Source organism: Schistosoma mansoni, chromosome W (assembly GCF_000237925.1).
Source record: "Schistosoma mansoni strain Puerto Rico chromosome W, complete genome".
NCBI lineage: Eukaryota > Metazoa > Platyhelminthes > Trematoda > Strigeidida > Schistosomatidae > Schistosoma > Schistosoma mansoni.
The window spans coordinates 838317-853502 of record NC_031502.1 but is presented as its reverse complement, the minus strand read 5'-3'; the positions used below and the strand labels follow the sequence as shown (position 1 = coordinate 853502).

The window sequence follows — 15186 nt, the reverse complement described above, 5'->3', positions numbered from 1 at the left end:
GAATTCATGAGTTGATCTAAGGTAGACCAAGATGGAAAACTTGGAAACTTTGGATGACCGTTTCATCCTAGTATGGGATTCCTCAACAGTGTACATCCACGATCCTTAACGCCAGGACACAAATCTAGGACCTTCGGTCTCGCGCCTGAACACCTAAACACTAGATTCTTGAATACAACTATGAAAATAGTACAACCTCCACTGATCCCCATATAAATTTTTATTATTTTTGGATTTATATAACATTTGATTGAGTTTCTTTATTAGAGTGTATGATATCTACAATAATTTATGATCGGATGATAGACGTTTGATAATGGCGAAATCAAAAAGATGATTAAATATATAAATTTACTCACAGACGCGATACATACATACTAATGGATAAATTTAAGAAGTTATAACATTTGTATAATCGGTATAATATGTTTAATGGCCCCTAAGTTTCAATGATTGAAGCCATGTGTAATTTATTTCAAAATGGATCATTATGGTCCATTTGTATTCATCAATTATTGTTCTCTTAACTACATTATTTCATACTAGTATGCACTTAGCCCCCAAATGCGGTGGTACGGCCGAGAGTGGTGAGAGTTCGCTCTCCCTCTCGAAATGCTCTCACACGGCCACGCGTAAATAGCCTCTGACAGGGAAATCCTGCTCACTGCCTTCTCGTGGCGGGGGTGTTGTTTACGAAATTGAGAGGATGAAAAGCGAATGCCCGGCACTTTAACCGGGTTGGTGGGTACGGGGGACCCACCTAGGGGATTCGCAAAACCCTGATCTCAAACCAGTGGTGCAGATGGGCCTGAGGATCCTAAAGGAACAAATGGCATATGAGCCAATTGTTGGTCACCGGCTACCATGGGATTACATCTCCTAATGTTGCGCCACTGCCTTGTAGATCAGACTTTTAGATCGAAGGCTCCGGGTGTGACTCTCTAAGAAAACCACCTGTTTCAGTTTGGGCACCCGGGCAGTATCATAGCTCTCACACAAATCAAATGATATTTGTGTGGCGCATATATATATCTGGTCCCCCTTTGTACCAATATTTATGTGTTTAAATAGAATAGATGTACACTTTAACTGATTTATTTTCTATATGCCATTTGAGAAATGGGACAATTTGAATGGGTATATCGTAGCTGGGATCTATATTGTCTTTTTCTAATTGGTTTATGTAGTAACATTCGAGGTTTACTTCTTGTACACATAGGTATTGATAAGAGGTGGTGGCGCAGCTAAACATTGACATTTTTTAGGCTACCAGCCTCTGGAATAGTTTTTCTACTTTCGAGTTATGCTGCTATGTATGGTCTGAAGAATAATAATATTGGATAGTGTATTCCTTCACATTAGTTTTAATTCCATCTAGTTCTACGGTCTGATTAGTCAGAGCTATTTTGCATAGACAATCATCGTATGTGAATCATCATTATATCTGTATTTCTTGCTATGTTGAAACATATGGTTGATATGCTATTCTGCTATTTTGAAGATATGTTCATTGACATTATCGCAAATTGTTTTCAAAAGCGACTTTACCAGTTAAGAATCTCTATCTAGTTCATCTTCATGTTTGACAGATTGAACCAGAGGTTCTTCTTTGTTTAGCCTGCCCATTGTTCTTTAAGAGAACATAAACTTTTGATTAGAGAATAATGTTCAAATTTGGTGTTTATGTACTCTGTTTTCCTCCTCCCTCTTGACAACATTAAAAATTTTGACATTTTTTTCTTGTTTCCTATCTATTTAGTAATTTATACATTTGAAAAGACTCATTTGTAACGAACCATTTGACAAATTATTTCCACTAATATGAACTTTCCTACTTATAAGTAGTCATATACTTACAAGCAAAATATTAAAAGCTTCGTTAGTATTGATTCACGTATATATTTCGTGTTGGTTTGTTTGTTTGTTTTTGCAGACTAAACAATTGCTACCTAGTATGGAATTCGGTCGACGTTTGGCACAGGAAAAAGAACTTGATCGTTCAGAATTTAAGCATAGTTGTAACTTAGGTAAGTCTTTATTTTATACATTTCATCTACACTTTACATTATAATGATAATAATGACTACAACTAATGTCGTGCATAAAATTGTTGTTGTTGGGACGGCTTTCGAGAAGCACGACGAAGCCTCCAGAGGCCCTAAGTAAACTGGAGAGATTCCATCCAATCAGAACCTGATAGGACTTTCTAGAATATCAAGGTGGCGTGCTACGACTGGACGATAGCATAACTTGTCTCCTTGCGGACGGGCTGAATTTTAATGGTGTTATAGCCAACGCCAATAACTACAAATACTCATGTTTTTCTGTACATTTTGGATTCTTACTCAATGATTACTTCCCTACTTCTTCCATCTTCTGATTTGCGACTATGGAGTTCTATACGTTCGAGTGCCATTAGTTGTATATCGTATTCTCCCGTAATCCAGTAGAAGACGTGATAGTTGTATCTTTCCGCAACCATGTCGAAAGTTAAGTGAATCCTAATTAACATTGTAAGATATTTGTGGAGATTATTGAATTTTATAACTTTTTTAACGAACTGACCTTAGATAACCACTGAAAACGGTAAGTTCTGGATAGCCATTTTTAGTTCTAGGAGTTCACATCCATGAACGAACTCAGAACACTCAGCTGTCCCGATGAGCCTCTAAACTCGACACTACTGAATCGTTATTTAATGATTTACATCTATAGCTTCAATTAATTCGTGATATTCCTCAACTATCTTTTAAGACGAATTGGTGAGTAACTGCCTCAAACCTAAATAACTAAAATCAACTAGTCATATCCTCTCATTAAAACTGAATATTATCTCTCCAAATCAGTCACTACTGCACTGATAATTATAATTGATGTTAAGGAGTCTCATCAAGTTGTGTAGTTCTTAGTTTCCAATGATTGTTTAACGAAGGTCCGTTCATAATGTAAACTATTAGATCTCAATCATTTATAGTCATATAAACCAGTTTCATTTTTATTTATTGGTTAACTACTTCAATATTATCTTTGTTTAAACTATAACCTACCGCTATTATGTTTTCTTTTCATTTAATTTTTCAGTGTTTGACTCTTCTAGTAATTTTTTAGCCTATGCAACTTTGTTAGGCATAAAAATTATTAATATCATATCAAATCGTGTAGTTAGAAATCTTGGTGGACCAGAGAATCTACGTTTTATTCAGCTTGCTTTTATGCCACCACGTAGTACTTCAATATTTTACGGTTCAACTAATATTGGTTCTGGGACATCATCTTGTGTGCCTAGTTTAGAAATGCTTGCTATGGCAAATGATTCATTACCCGGGACTAACAATAGTACCACTTCATGTGATTCAACAGCAATTTGTACACCTGTAATAGTATGTACTGCATTCAAGAAAAATCGTATCTATTTATTTACAAATCGTGAACCACATGATGTAAAATCTGAGTATGTTACTATTATTTGATCATTTTTCTGTTTTCATTGTTCTGTGGAATTTCTTGTTTATTATATATTGCTTTAAGCACATCAAATCGAATTACCTTTGTTTACAAGATTAATTAATAATTTGGATTGATATCATGAATGGGTCAATGTTAGACCAGCATTGAAAACTTGAAAGCACTGGACGGGTGTATTGTCCTAGTATGGGACTCTGCAACAGTGCCTATCCATGATCCCTTGGTGGTCTAACATTGATACATTCATGTTATCAATCTAAACTCAACAATCTCCACAACTCTATGCTGATAATTATCATGTGCTCACTAATGACTGGCTTCAAAATTGATTTCCTGAAGTCATTGTCAGAAACCGTAATCAGTGGAGTTTAACCGTGTCTGTTATGAGGCAGTTACTCACTGAATACAATGATGAACGGTGGCGCAATATCATAGATTGGTTCAGGTTAGACGTTAACACCATTGGATGCTGGCTCACTGGCCTATAGGTTAAGCGTTCGCGCGCCATACTGAAGGCCCTGGGTTTGAGTCATTTTGGTGCGGGATGATGGATGCGTCCTGCTGAGGAGTCCCATCCTAGAAAGAAACGGCCGTCCAGTGCTTCCAGGATTTTGATGGTGTTCTAACATTGATCTATTCATGACCTCAATCAAAACTCAACAATCTCCACAACTCTATACTGATAATTAATAATTGTTGTGTCATCGTATCTTTTCTTCGAAACTTTCTTATCTAGGCTGTTAAAATGTTTAAGATATCACAATAGAATGTATTTAGTGTAAATAAAGGGAATTCTAATATAATTTAAGTAACATGCCATGATGTTTCCAGTTTAATAGCATTGTTAATCAACGTCATTAACTGTAAAGTTTACTCATTGAAATTTGGATCCATGGGGTTTTTGAATGCTGAATTTACCTTAATCAAACCACTTATCAAGAAGCATATCAGTTTTATTTTTTTCGAATTTAATTCACTTATTGTGTAGCTTTAGTAAGCCAGTCATGACCGTTACCCAAAACTTATGAGATACAAAAAAGCGTTCTATTTATTTGACTAACCTTATCTAATCTCTCTTTTTTCATAGTTGAAAGCGTGAGTCCATTGAAGCTAGACCACCAGGAAAACCTGGAAGCACTGGACGGCCGTTTCGTCCTATTGCGGGACTCCTCAACAGTGCGCATCCTATCTTGCTTCCGAAATTCCATCTGTAGCGTAGCATCCTAGACTTGCGCAGTTAACCTTCAGTCAACACAAGTTAAGCTCCTATTGGCTCGCTATCCACAAGCTTCTCTCTATCGCTTGCCTTGCGTAGAAAACGAAATCAGAAGCCGGCTTGTACTGTCAATATATTTCAAGTACACATGGTTTTATCAACCACATAACACTGTGAATTGAAAAATCACAATTATACATGATTAAGCCAAAAGTCATTTTGAATAGGGCAACCTGCAAATAATAGATTGGTAATAAAATAGAGATAATAAGTAGAATTCGATGGTGGTTTGCAATGATAATCAAGACGGACGCTTCCCCCTACTTGGGACTCGTCAGTCAGCTGAACCTGGATCCCAAGACGAAGACTTATGATAGACGGAATATAAACATAGGAATCCAATTACTTATACAATGGAAATATAAATAACAATAGTTTGAAAAACGGTTCCAAGAGTGTAAGGACGGCCCGTCGGTAGACTCTTGGAAGCCCTAAGAAGCCCAGGAAGAGCCGCAGACATTCCATCCAATCAGGGCTAGGGGAATGTTCTAGAAATGCCAACGTGGAGCTTCCCCATTGGATGGATTAGTTTGATACCTATGTGCTTATTGGTTGACCTAAATGATAATTTACTTTCAGCCAAAAACTATAAATACACGAGATTTCTGTGCTATATTTTGACATTGTTCGGGGCAATAAACTTCCTGCTTACCAGTCTTTGTCTTCTCTCTTTTGCGACGTTGCGGGTTCTATCGTTCAAGTAGTCAAGTAGTTCGCGGCATATTAAGAATCAAGGCTCTAGATATAACAACTGGCGACGGGTTAATTTATCAAGATGTCTATTACCTTTGACCAATTTGAAGTTTTTCTAGAGCGCCATGAAAAACGGCTTGAACAATTCCAGATGCGCATACTCGAAAAACTAACCCAGCAGATGAACCTCAATAAGAATGGACTTACAGATGTTTCTGCCAAATCGCATGCTGATTGTATCATTGATTCCATTCACGAATTTCATTTTGATGGTGTTGCTGGTGTAACATTCGAATCTTGGTACAAGAAATATGAAGATGTATTTAATGTCGACCTAGAAACTTTTGATGATGCCGCCAAGGTCAGGGTGCTACTACGAAAGCTGGGTACCATTGAACATGAACGATATACTAATTACATTCTGCCCAAGAACCCAAGAGACATTTCATTCGAAGAAACAGTTAAAATTTTGTCGCAAATTTTCGGTGAACAGTCTTCCTTGTTCAATATTCGATATCAGTGCTTGAAAATAGTAAAAGCCGGCAATGATGACTGGGTGCAACATGCTAGCATAATAAATCGCGAATGTGAGCGCTTTAAACTATCAGCAATGACAGAAGACCAATTCAAATGTCTTGTTTTCGTATGCAGCTTACAATCTTCAGAAGACGCCGACATTAGAACCAGAATTCTAAGCAAAATTGAACAGTGTCCAAATATCACCCTTCAAGAGGTGACTACTGAATGTCAGCATCTGGTGAACTTGAAGCATGACACTTCAATGGTAGAAAATAATGGTCGACTACCTTATGTACAGGCAGTAAGTGGGAAGAAAGATTCCTATATGCAAAAGCAGAACACAACCATTAAGAAGCCTCCATCCGCATGTTGGTTTTGCGGAGAGCTGCATTACAAAAGGTTCTGCCCATACAAAAACTACCGGTGCACTAGATGTCAGCTCAAAGGACATAAAGAAACATGTTGTAAGAAGAAGATGCACCGTCGCTCATCGAGTGTTCATTACCGAAGACGTGAAAACTGTTCATCAACCAATAGAATAATGGTAGCACATACCAGCACAGAACATAATCGAAGAAAATATGTGACCTTAGAGATTAATGGGTGCCGTGCTCGTCTACAGCTTGACACTGCTTCAGATATTTCACTGATCAGCCGCAAAACATGGAGTCATATTGGCAAACCCTTGGTGCTCCCTACAACTCAGTTAGCACACAGTGCATCTGGAGGAAAGTTAAATATTGTTGGAGAGATATACTGTCCAGTTAAAAAAGGGAATGTACAGAAGAATGTGAAAGTATATCTCACTGAAAGCCCAGGACTAGATTTGCTTGGTCTTGACCTAATAGAAATGTTGCAGTTGGCTAACCAGCCAATTAATCATATATGTAGTCCGGTGAGATCTGATGCACTCTCAAGGTTGATCGGTCCCCAGGCAAAACATGGAGAAGATGTACTCATTGCCGCAGGAGAAGGTGAATCAGAAGTTCAGGCAAAGAACCCATGGATATTTGAAAAAAAATCGCCACCCAAGAAAAGAAGAAAACCTGTACAAGAGTATCAGACGAACGACCGCGGCGAAAAGGTACTTGTAAAGTATCAAGACGGTCAGAAATGGGAACCAGGTGTCATAGTACGGCGTATCGGGAAAGTACTTTATTTAGTCCGTGGAAGGGACGGAAAATGTACCAGACATATGAATCAGATAAAAAGGGATCATAGGACAGCAGCAGTAGACACACAAGTACCGTTCCACATTCTGGTGGAGAAAGGCCCGAAAGAAGGCCGCAACCAACGACTAGAAAAACTTAAGAGTGAGAGCGCGCAGCCAATAAGGGTGATGAACAGAAAAACGAGAACAACAACAATGCTTCAAGAAAATCCAAAAAGAAATTCATACGTCACAGACTTCAAAGGGGGAGGTGTAAGGACGGCCCGTCGGTAGACTCTTGGAAGCCCTAAGAAGCCCAGGAAGAGCCGCAGACATTCCATCCAATCAGGGCTAGGGGAATGTTCTAGAAATGCCAACGTGGAGCTTCCCCATTGGATGGATTAGTTTGATACCTATGTGCTTATTGGTTGACCTAAATGATAATTTACTTTCAGCCAAAAACTATAAATACACGAGATTTCTGTGCTATATTTTGACATTGTTCGGGGCAATAAACTTCCTGCTTACCAGTCTTTGTCTTCTCTCTTTTGCGACGTTGCGGGTTCTATCGTTCAAGTAGTCAAGTAGTTCGCGGCATATTAAGAATTCAAGGCTCTAGATATAACAAAGAGTTACACCATATACGATGTTCGTCCTGTTGCAACAAAAAGCACCATCCTTTTCAGTTTATGTGCTTACCTTTCTAAATTCTGTCTGTTACCTATGTATATATGAATATCGATAGACCAATGAGAGAACGAAGTTGATCTGAAAAATGTGACGTATTTGCTCTATACATTTCAAACAATCGGGTCGCACCTTTGCTTGTCAAAGCATTTTATATGAAAATTAATAAACGTCAATTAAATGAAGACTCAAGCAAACGAAGTGATAATTATCAGTATGGAGATTTTTGGGGATTAGATTATTTTCACACTTGAATACACTAGTCGATCTAAGCTAAGAGAATGGATGAAGGGTTGCGCAACATCATGGATCAACTGAAGTTAGACTTTAACACCATTGGATGCTTCAGTAACTAAGCATATAGCATGATAGCGTTTGAAGCAAATAGTACTGATTTTGAGTGCCGGAGTGAACATCATCTCTGGGATTCAGGTTCATCCAGCTGACGAGTCCCAAATTGGACGAAACTCGCGTCCTGTATTCCACTGCTAGCCACAATCCATATCCGTTATTAGCATAGTTTCTAAATCTTGTTAAAAATCGTGATGTTTCCGCTTTTCAACTACTCTGATCAAATATAGTTCAGTGAGAGTTAAACCAGTCATTCATTATACTTTTTCATGTGCCAATTTTTTTATGGTTGCTTTTGTCTGCCTTAAAATACCCGCTGTGTTGTAAAGCAACATTATTATCCGGGTCCTACTGGTGTATACACTTTACAATACTCTCACTTTATTTTACCCTTATCTCCCTTTCTCCCTCTCTGTCTATTTATATCTGTATTTTATTATTGGAACTATCAATCATAATTTTTAGCACAGTAATGTCTATCTACACACCCACGTCTTACATTCGTTCATCTGTTGTGGGCTGTGTTCATTTATTCACAAATTATTGATTCATTTGTAATGATTATGCTCTTCAGTGTTAGAGATTTTGTGCTTTCGCCTGTATGTATGTATGTAGATAATAAGAAAATCGTTTTTTACTTTCTTTCAAACCCTTCATTTATTCTTCCCTTTCTTTTTTGCACATCATTTTCATAGTTTTTAAATTTTTCTTTCAAACCTTTTCTCCTTTTGACATGTTGAAATATGTTTTTTCCAATCATGATGATAACGGTCTTTATCGATGTCAGTAATAGCTGTCAAACTAAGAAATTACGTAGTGTTGTGTTGCATGTATGTATATATCTATGATGCACACATATATACATAATCTTTATGGTAACTTCAAATGGATATCATGAATGGATCAATGTTGGACCATCATTGAAAACTTGGAAGCACTAGACGGCCGTATCGTCCTAGCATGGGACTCCTCAGCTTTTATTGATCCCGTCTAAGTACTACTGTTTAGTTGGACTGAAAAGTGATTCATTTGTTTGAAATCAAAATAGCAATGTTTAGTTTCATTTTATTAACTTCTTGTTTCTTCTATTGACTGACACACTCTCAAAACTACATATTTAATCGTTTGTTAGCTCTGGCATTATTCATCATAAAATGATAAAGCAAGGGACAGTAGTTTAGAACTACAATAGTGCACTTTAGTGAATCAAAGCCCAAGAGTTTAGATCATTAAGGAAACACAATACAGTAGTAGTTACTGGATTAGATTCTTATGGATTTCACATTTTACACTTTTTAGTCAGTTGACGATGTAACATTGTGATTAATTGGTGTTTATCTCCGATAATCGGCTTATATCATGAATTAGCCCCCAAATGCCCTGGTACGGCCGAGAGTGGAGAGAGTCTGCTCTCCCTCTCGAAATGCTATCACATGGCCACGCGTACATAGCCTCTGACAGGGAAGTCCTACTCACTGCCTTCTCACGGCAGTGGTGTTGTTTACGAAATCGAGGGGACGAAAAGCAAATGTCCGGCGCTTTAACCGGGTTGGTGGACACGAAAAGTTCACCTAAGGGAGTTGGAAAACTCTGATTCCAAACCAACAGTGCACATGGTCCCCAGTATCCTGAGGGAACGAATGACGTATAAATCAATTGTTAGTCACCGACTACCATGAGATTACATCTCCTAATGTTGTTCCACTGCCTTGTGGATCAGACCTTTAGGTCAAAGGCTCCGGTTGTAGCCCCCTAAAAAACCATCTGTTTCTGTTCGGGTACCTGGGCAGTATAACAGCCCTCACACAAATCGCATGATTTATGTGGCGCATATATATCTGGTGCCCCTTCGAACCAATATTTATGTGTTTAAATAAATAAATAATCATGAATTAGCTGAAGTTAGTAAATTGTATTGAGCAAAGTTCGAATTCATAACCTCTTTTGGTTGAAATCCAAGTGATAAAATTAATACACCACAATTGACATTGTCTTCAGTTATCACCTTAAAAAAGACGAATCTGAAAAATATCAGTATAGGGTTGTGGAGATCAAAGATCGATCAATGTTAAATCACTATTGAAACGAAACGGCCGTCCAGTGCTTCCAGGTCTTCAATTGTGGTCTAACACTGATCGATTCATGATCTCAATCAGAATCTGAAAAAAATGTACTAAACTAATTTATTTCTTTATTGATTTAAATACATAAACATTGATACAAGGACGCACCAAATAGATATGCTCCACATAAATCATTCGATTTGTATGAGGGCTGGAATACTGCCCGGGTGCCAAAACTAACTAGGTACTTGAAAAAAACAATCTAATCGGTGAGAATATTAGTATAAAATGTCAATGATTAAATGATTCATTCATGATATTTTGTTATGGACTACATTTTATGACAACAAGTACTTTTGATGTCAACATCTGACGATTAATTTCCACATCTCTGTTTCATGATAACATGTTTTTCGTCGTGTTTTTTTTCTTTTCACCTCAGTGGTGATACAGTCACGTCAGGATCTACTGCCGAACGTGATGTATTCAATGAGAAACCAACTAAAGAAGAAGTATTAGCTGCAACAAGAGATTCAGCAACAGCTGCTTCACGATTAGCTGGTAGCGCTATTCTACATACAACTTTAGGTGATATACATATTCGTTTATGTCCTAGAGAATGTCCTAGAACAGTGGAGAATTTCGTTGGACATTCAAGAGCTGGTTATTATAATGGTCATATATTTCATAGAGTTATTAAAGGTTTCATGATTCAAACTGGTTGTCCTTTAGGTAAGTGAAAAAGAGAGGGAACGTTACTTAAATTACCTTTATACATGAATTATATTTATCTCACGTTAAACAAATATGAAATAGTACTTTTGTGGGAACAGCCTGGTCAGCTACCGAATGAGCAATGCCGATGTTAGGTATAGGCAAATAGATGAATAAATCAATCGATTGACGAGATGATGAACCATTACCGACTGAGGTGGTCAGGACATGTATTACGTGTGCCAATCCACAAACCACATCGATGCACTATGATGGGCAGTTTAGGGGTAGGTTGGAAGAAGTTAGGGACGGCTAAACCAAGACACGGCATCAGTTCATAAAAATAAGTGCTATTGAATTAGCCTATGTAGGTGGATACAGGCAACCTGGTTGCATTTCGCCTGATTATCGTAACCAGTGGTTAGACACTGGGTAATATAGCTCAAAATCTTTGATAATGAAAAATGACGCAGGTGTATTCACTTGCTGTCTTCCCTGGAATCCATAGTTTCTAAATCCCCCATCATTTTCTTTATTATTTCACCAATTTTTATTTTCTCAAATCGTACCTTCGATGCTTAATCTTTTCTATTACAACCACAAAGTTCAGCTGATGGGTCTCTTTTCAACGAATTTCTTATCAAACTTTACAATCGTATGAAAATTTTTTTGTGTTAAAGTACTGGTTCTATGAGGATATATGAACAAGGAATAATCATGATGATGTAATAAGAAGATTACAATGCCAGATTACGTAGTATGCCTAATAAGAATAAAAGATCGTAACATTCACTTCGTATTGTTTACTAAGTGGATAACGCGATGACGTTTGAAGTGAACGGCACTGAGTTCGAGTCCCAGAGTGAACGTCAACTGTAAGATGCAGGTACATCCAGCTAACGGGTCCTAATCAGGACGTAACGCGCGTCCTGTATTCCACTGCTAGTCACTATCCATGTTTGCTAATAAAAGATTATGTTCATGTAGATAAAAAGCCTTGTAAAATCGACAAGTTAACAACGGATTATAATGTGAACGAAGTAAGATGATTAAAATTGATTCATCAGAATGAGAGTTAGTAGAGATTGTAGTACTATCTACGATAGACCACTTTTGGAAATCTGGATGGCCGTTTCGTCCTAGCATGCGATCCCTAAGCAGTGCTCATCCATAACCCCGCACACGAAACTCGACTTCAATAGCTGTTTTCAGCCAGAGTTTTTCTGAGGGATGTGAGTTCGTCATCAATTCATTTTGCACTATATATCCTATGTATTCGATAACGTAAAGAACGAATAAGATTCCTCTTTCTGCTTAATAGAACCCAGCTGTCCAAGTTGATCAGCTGGCTGTCTCATGTTTGTTTTCTATAAATGGATCTTTTTAAGGAACCATCATTCCTCCTTGTCAAATGATGTCATAATTGTTTATTTCATGCAATAATATAAAACCTAGTTAATTTATAACTATACAATACACATCAATTTATTGATGAAACTTTTAGTTTTATTGTTAAATCGCTATTTATGAAGTACAATTGGCTATGTGTTTTTTTGCATATAGGCACTGGTACCGGTGGAGAATCTTTATGGGGTGGTGAATTCGAAGATGAATTTCATCCTAGTTTAAGACATGATCGACCATACACTGTCAGTATGGCTAATGCTGGTCCTAATACTAATGGTTCTCAATTTTTTATAACTGTTGCTCCAACTGTAAGTATTTTGTCCTGTTTGTCACGTTTCGTAATTGTATTTATTTAATTTTTATGAAATCTCAATAAAATTGGATATTTAATCAGATTATATATGAAGTCTATAGAGAGCTTAGGACATTAAAATCTCCCTACAAACACGAGGGACCTTTAAGATAATAAGTAGAATAAGTTCATGATTCCAAGTTCTATCAACGTGTTCATCATTCAATACCATTAGGTGTTAACTGTCTTAATCCTTATATGATTATCAATGTCAATAATGATGTAATGGTTTAAAGTTTACAATACTGGACTCTCAGTTATCATTTTATTCCAGGTTGAAATATAACTATGTAGATAGTCAAAACATGACCTTGTACATGGATTTTGAGTTAATTATGACTCCGGTTTATTCATTTTTTAATTGGTTCGGTATCCGTACTTCTGTTTACCCCAATGACTTTAGAACTTGTTGAAGGTAATTTTCATTATGATCTAACGTGAACTATAAAAAAAACCATTAAAATACTTAGAACACTGCCTGATCATTTTAAAAGTACTCACTCATTACTCTCCACAAATGAATCTTGACTAGGATATACAGTGCTTTCTGTATTTCTAATCATTTTCCAGCTAACATTATTTCTCGATGATAGATAAATTTTTAATGTAATGTTTGGGGTCATAGGAGCAGGTATGAAAAAAGCTAGAGGCGGTCAAACCGATGTGACATCAGTTTATTAACTCATTACAATTGATCGACCACTGAGTAGTGACCATTGTCATATATGTTAAGTTATTCTTTGAATTGATGGAATTCTATTGATCAAGTTGCAATGTAACCACTAGTGACCCGATATCATGTTCACTATGTTAAGATATGAGGTGATGGTTGGAGGTATTCTATGATTATGAAGCTAGACAACATATAATCGACTCTCCCAAGGTGTTTTAGTTTAATCATGATTGCAGCTTCACCCTAATGACAGGTGCTAAACAGCACGAAATTTAGGCCCGGGATTTTTCCAGCTACTTGCAGCCCCCAAACACCCTGGTACGCCAGAGTGTGCGAAGTGTCCACTCTCCCTTTCGGAATGCTCTAACATGACCACGCGTATACAGTCACTAACAGGGAAGTTCTATTCACTGCTTTCTCGCGGTGGGGGTGTTTTTTTCGAAATTAAGAGGATGAAAAACGAATGTCCGACACTTCAATCCGTGCTAAGATTTTGTCAGACACCAACCCATTAGGGCTGATCAGGCTTCCAAGATAAGTGAAGTTGTTGACGCCTCTAACTACTTCACTCCTTATCTTTAGTTCAGGTGTTGACGACTTCAATTTTCATAAACAAATGAATTTCTTTCCTTTATTATCACCCTTACAATTTTTTCTTACATTAATTCTATTATTATTTCTAGCCTTGGTTAGATAATAAACATACAGTATTTGGTCGTGTTATTAAAGGTATGGAAGTTGTTCAAAAAATATCAAATATTAAAACAAATCCAAAAAATGATAAACCATTAGAAGATGTAAATATTATTAGTGTAACTGTAAAAGATTTAGGTGCTGGTATTTAGATTTTTTTTTTGTAAAAAAAATATGAAAAAAAAAAGAAAATATAATTTACTTTTCTAGTTTTTTTTTAGTTTTTAAAGTTTTCGCCCGCCCCCCCCCCCCTCTCAGTAAAATAGATATACATATTGTAAAAAGTCACTTTTTCTTGTTTTGGTGTATGTCCCACATTAGGACGAAATGTCCGTCCAATGCTTCCAGGTTTTTCATAGTGGTCTAGCTTTAATTGACTCATGATTTCAACTATGTATGTATCATTTGTTAAATATTTCAATGGTTTTATATAAATAAATAAATATATATAAATTAGGAATGAAAATGATGTTGCCTTGGTTGTGGTTTTCTCTTTGTTTTATTGTCTAGATTTTAGTTAGTGCATATTATTTAAGAAACTGTATCAGAGATATTGTCAGTCAGTGGTCTGGAGTGCTGTTAAATGTATGAGGGTAGTTATCACTTCCCGGTTACCCACACTGTGGAATTGTTCTTCTAGAGGTACCTGAAAAGGAAATTGGGTTAGAAGTGGTCTTAATGACCTGAGAGCGTGACCGCAGTGCCCAAGGGACAACTGCTTGAGGTCGGTCATACACGATTTTTTTGTGAGTAATTTTTGTGTTAGCTCCGTTCTTCAAAGGACCTTACCGCCGGAGGCGGATATCCATAGGATAAGGCGAGGTGTGCATTCTTATGGTCGACCTTTTCTAACCCCAACCCTCCTTGTGGGAAGGCAGTATCTCTGTTATACTGGTTGTCTGAAGGAAACACCTTACTGCCGTCACACCTCTGTACAATCAACAGTACGACCTTGGGTTTGCTGCTTTTAGTCTTACCGCTCTTCAACCGACCTGCCTGGTATGGTAGGACCTTGGGGAACGATTGTTCCAGCCAGTATAGCTCGATTGGTTCATCACGATAGGCAAGCCCGACCACCACGTCAAGGTAGCAGCAACGGTCGGGATCAGAGATATTGCCACCGATGTAAACTGGTTACTGCTG

The 15186-nt window shown here is 37.3% G+C and overlaps 1 protein-coding gene across 1 annotated transcript in view; it reads left to right on the top strand.

Annotated features, from left to right (window-relative positions):
- Nucleotides 1–14195, top strand: part of Smp_133820 (peptidyl-prolyl cis-trans isomerase-like) — a gene marked incomplete at its 3' end in the record, with an annotated part of 28666 nt that extends 14471 nt beyond the window's left edge. The window contains exons 10-14 of the mRNA XM_018799871.1: nucleotides 1934–2027; nucleotides 3082–3451; nucleotides 10647–10936; nucleotides 12482–12633; nucleotides 14034–14195. Coding sequence (XP_018653741.1) covers nucleotides 1934–2027; nucleotides 3082–3451; nucleotides 10647–10936; nucleotides 12482–12633; nucleotides 14034–14195 — 1068 coding nt within the window. The remainder of the gene's footprint in view (nucleotides 1–1933; nucleotides 2028–3081; nucleotides 3452–10646; nucleotides 10937–12481; nucleotides 12634–14033) is intronic.
- Nucleotides 14196–15186: the final 991 nt, after the last annotated feature.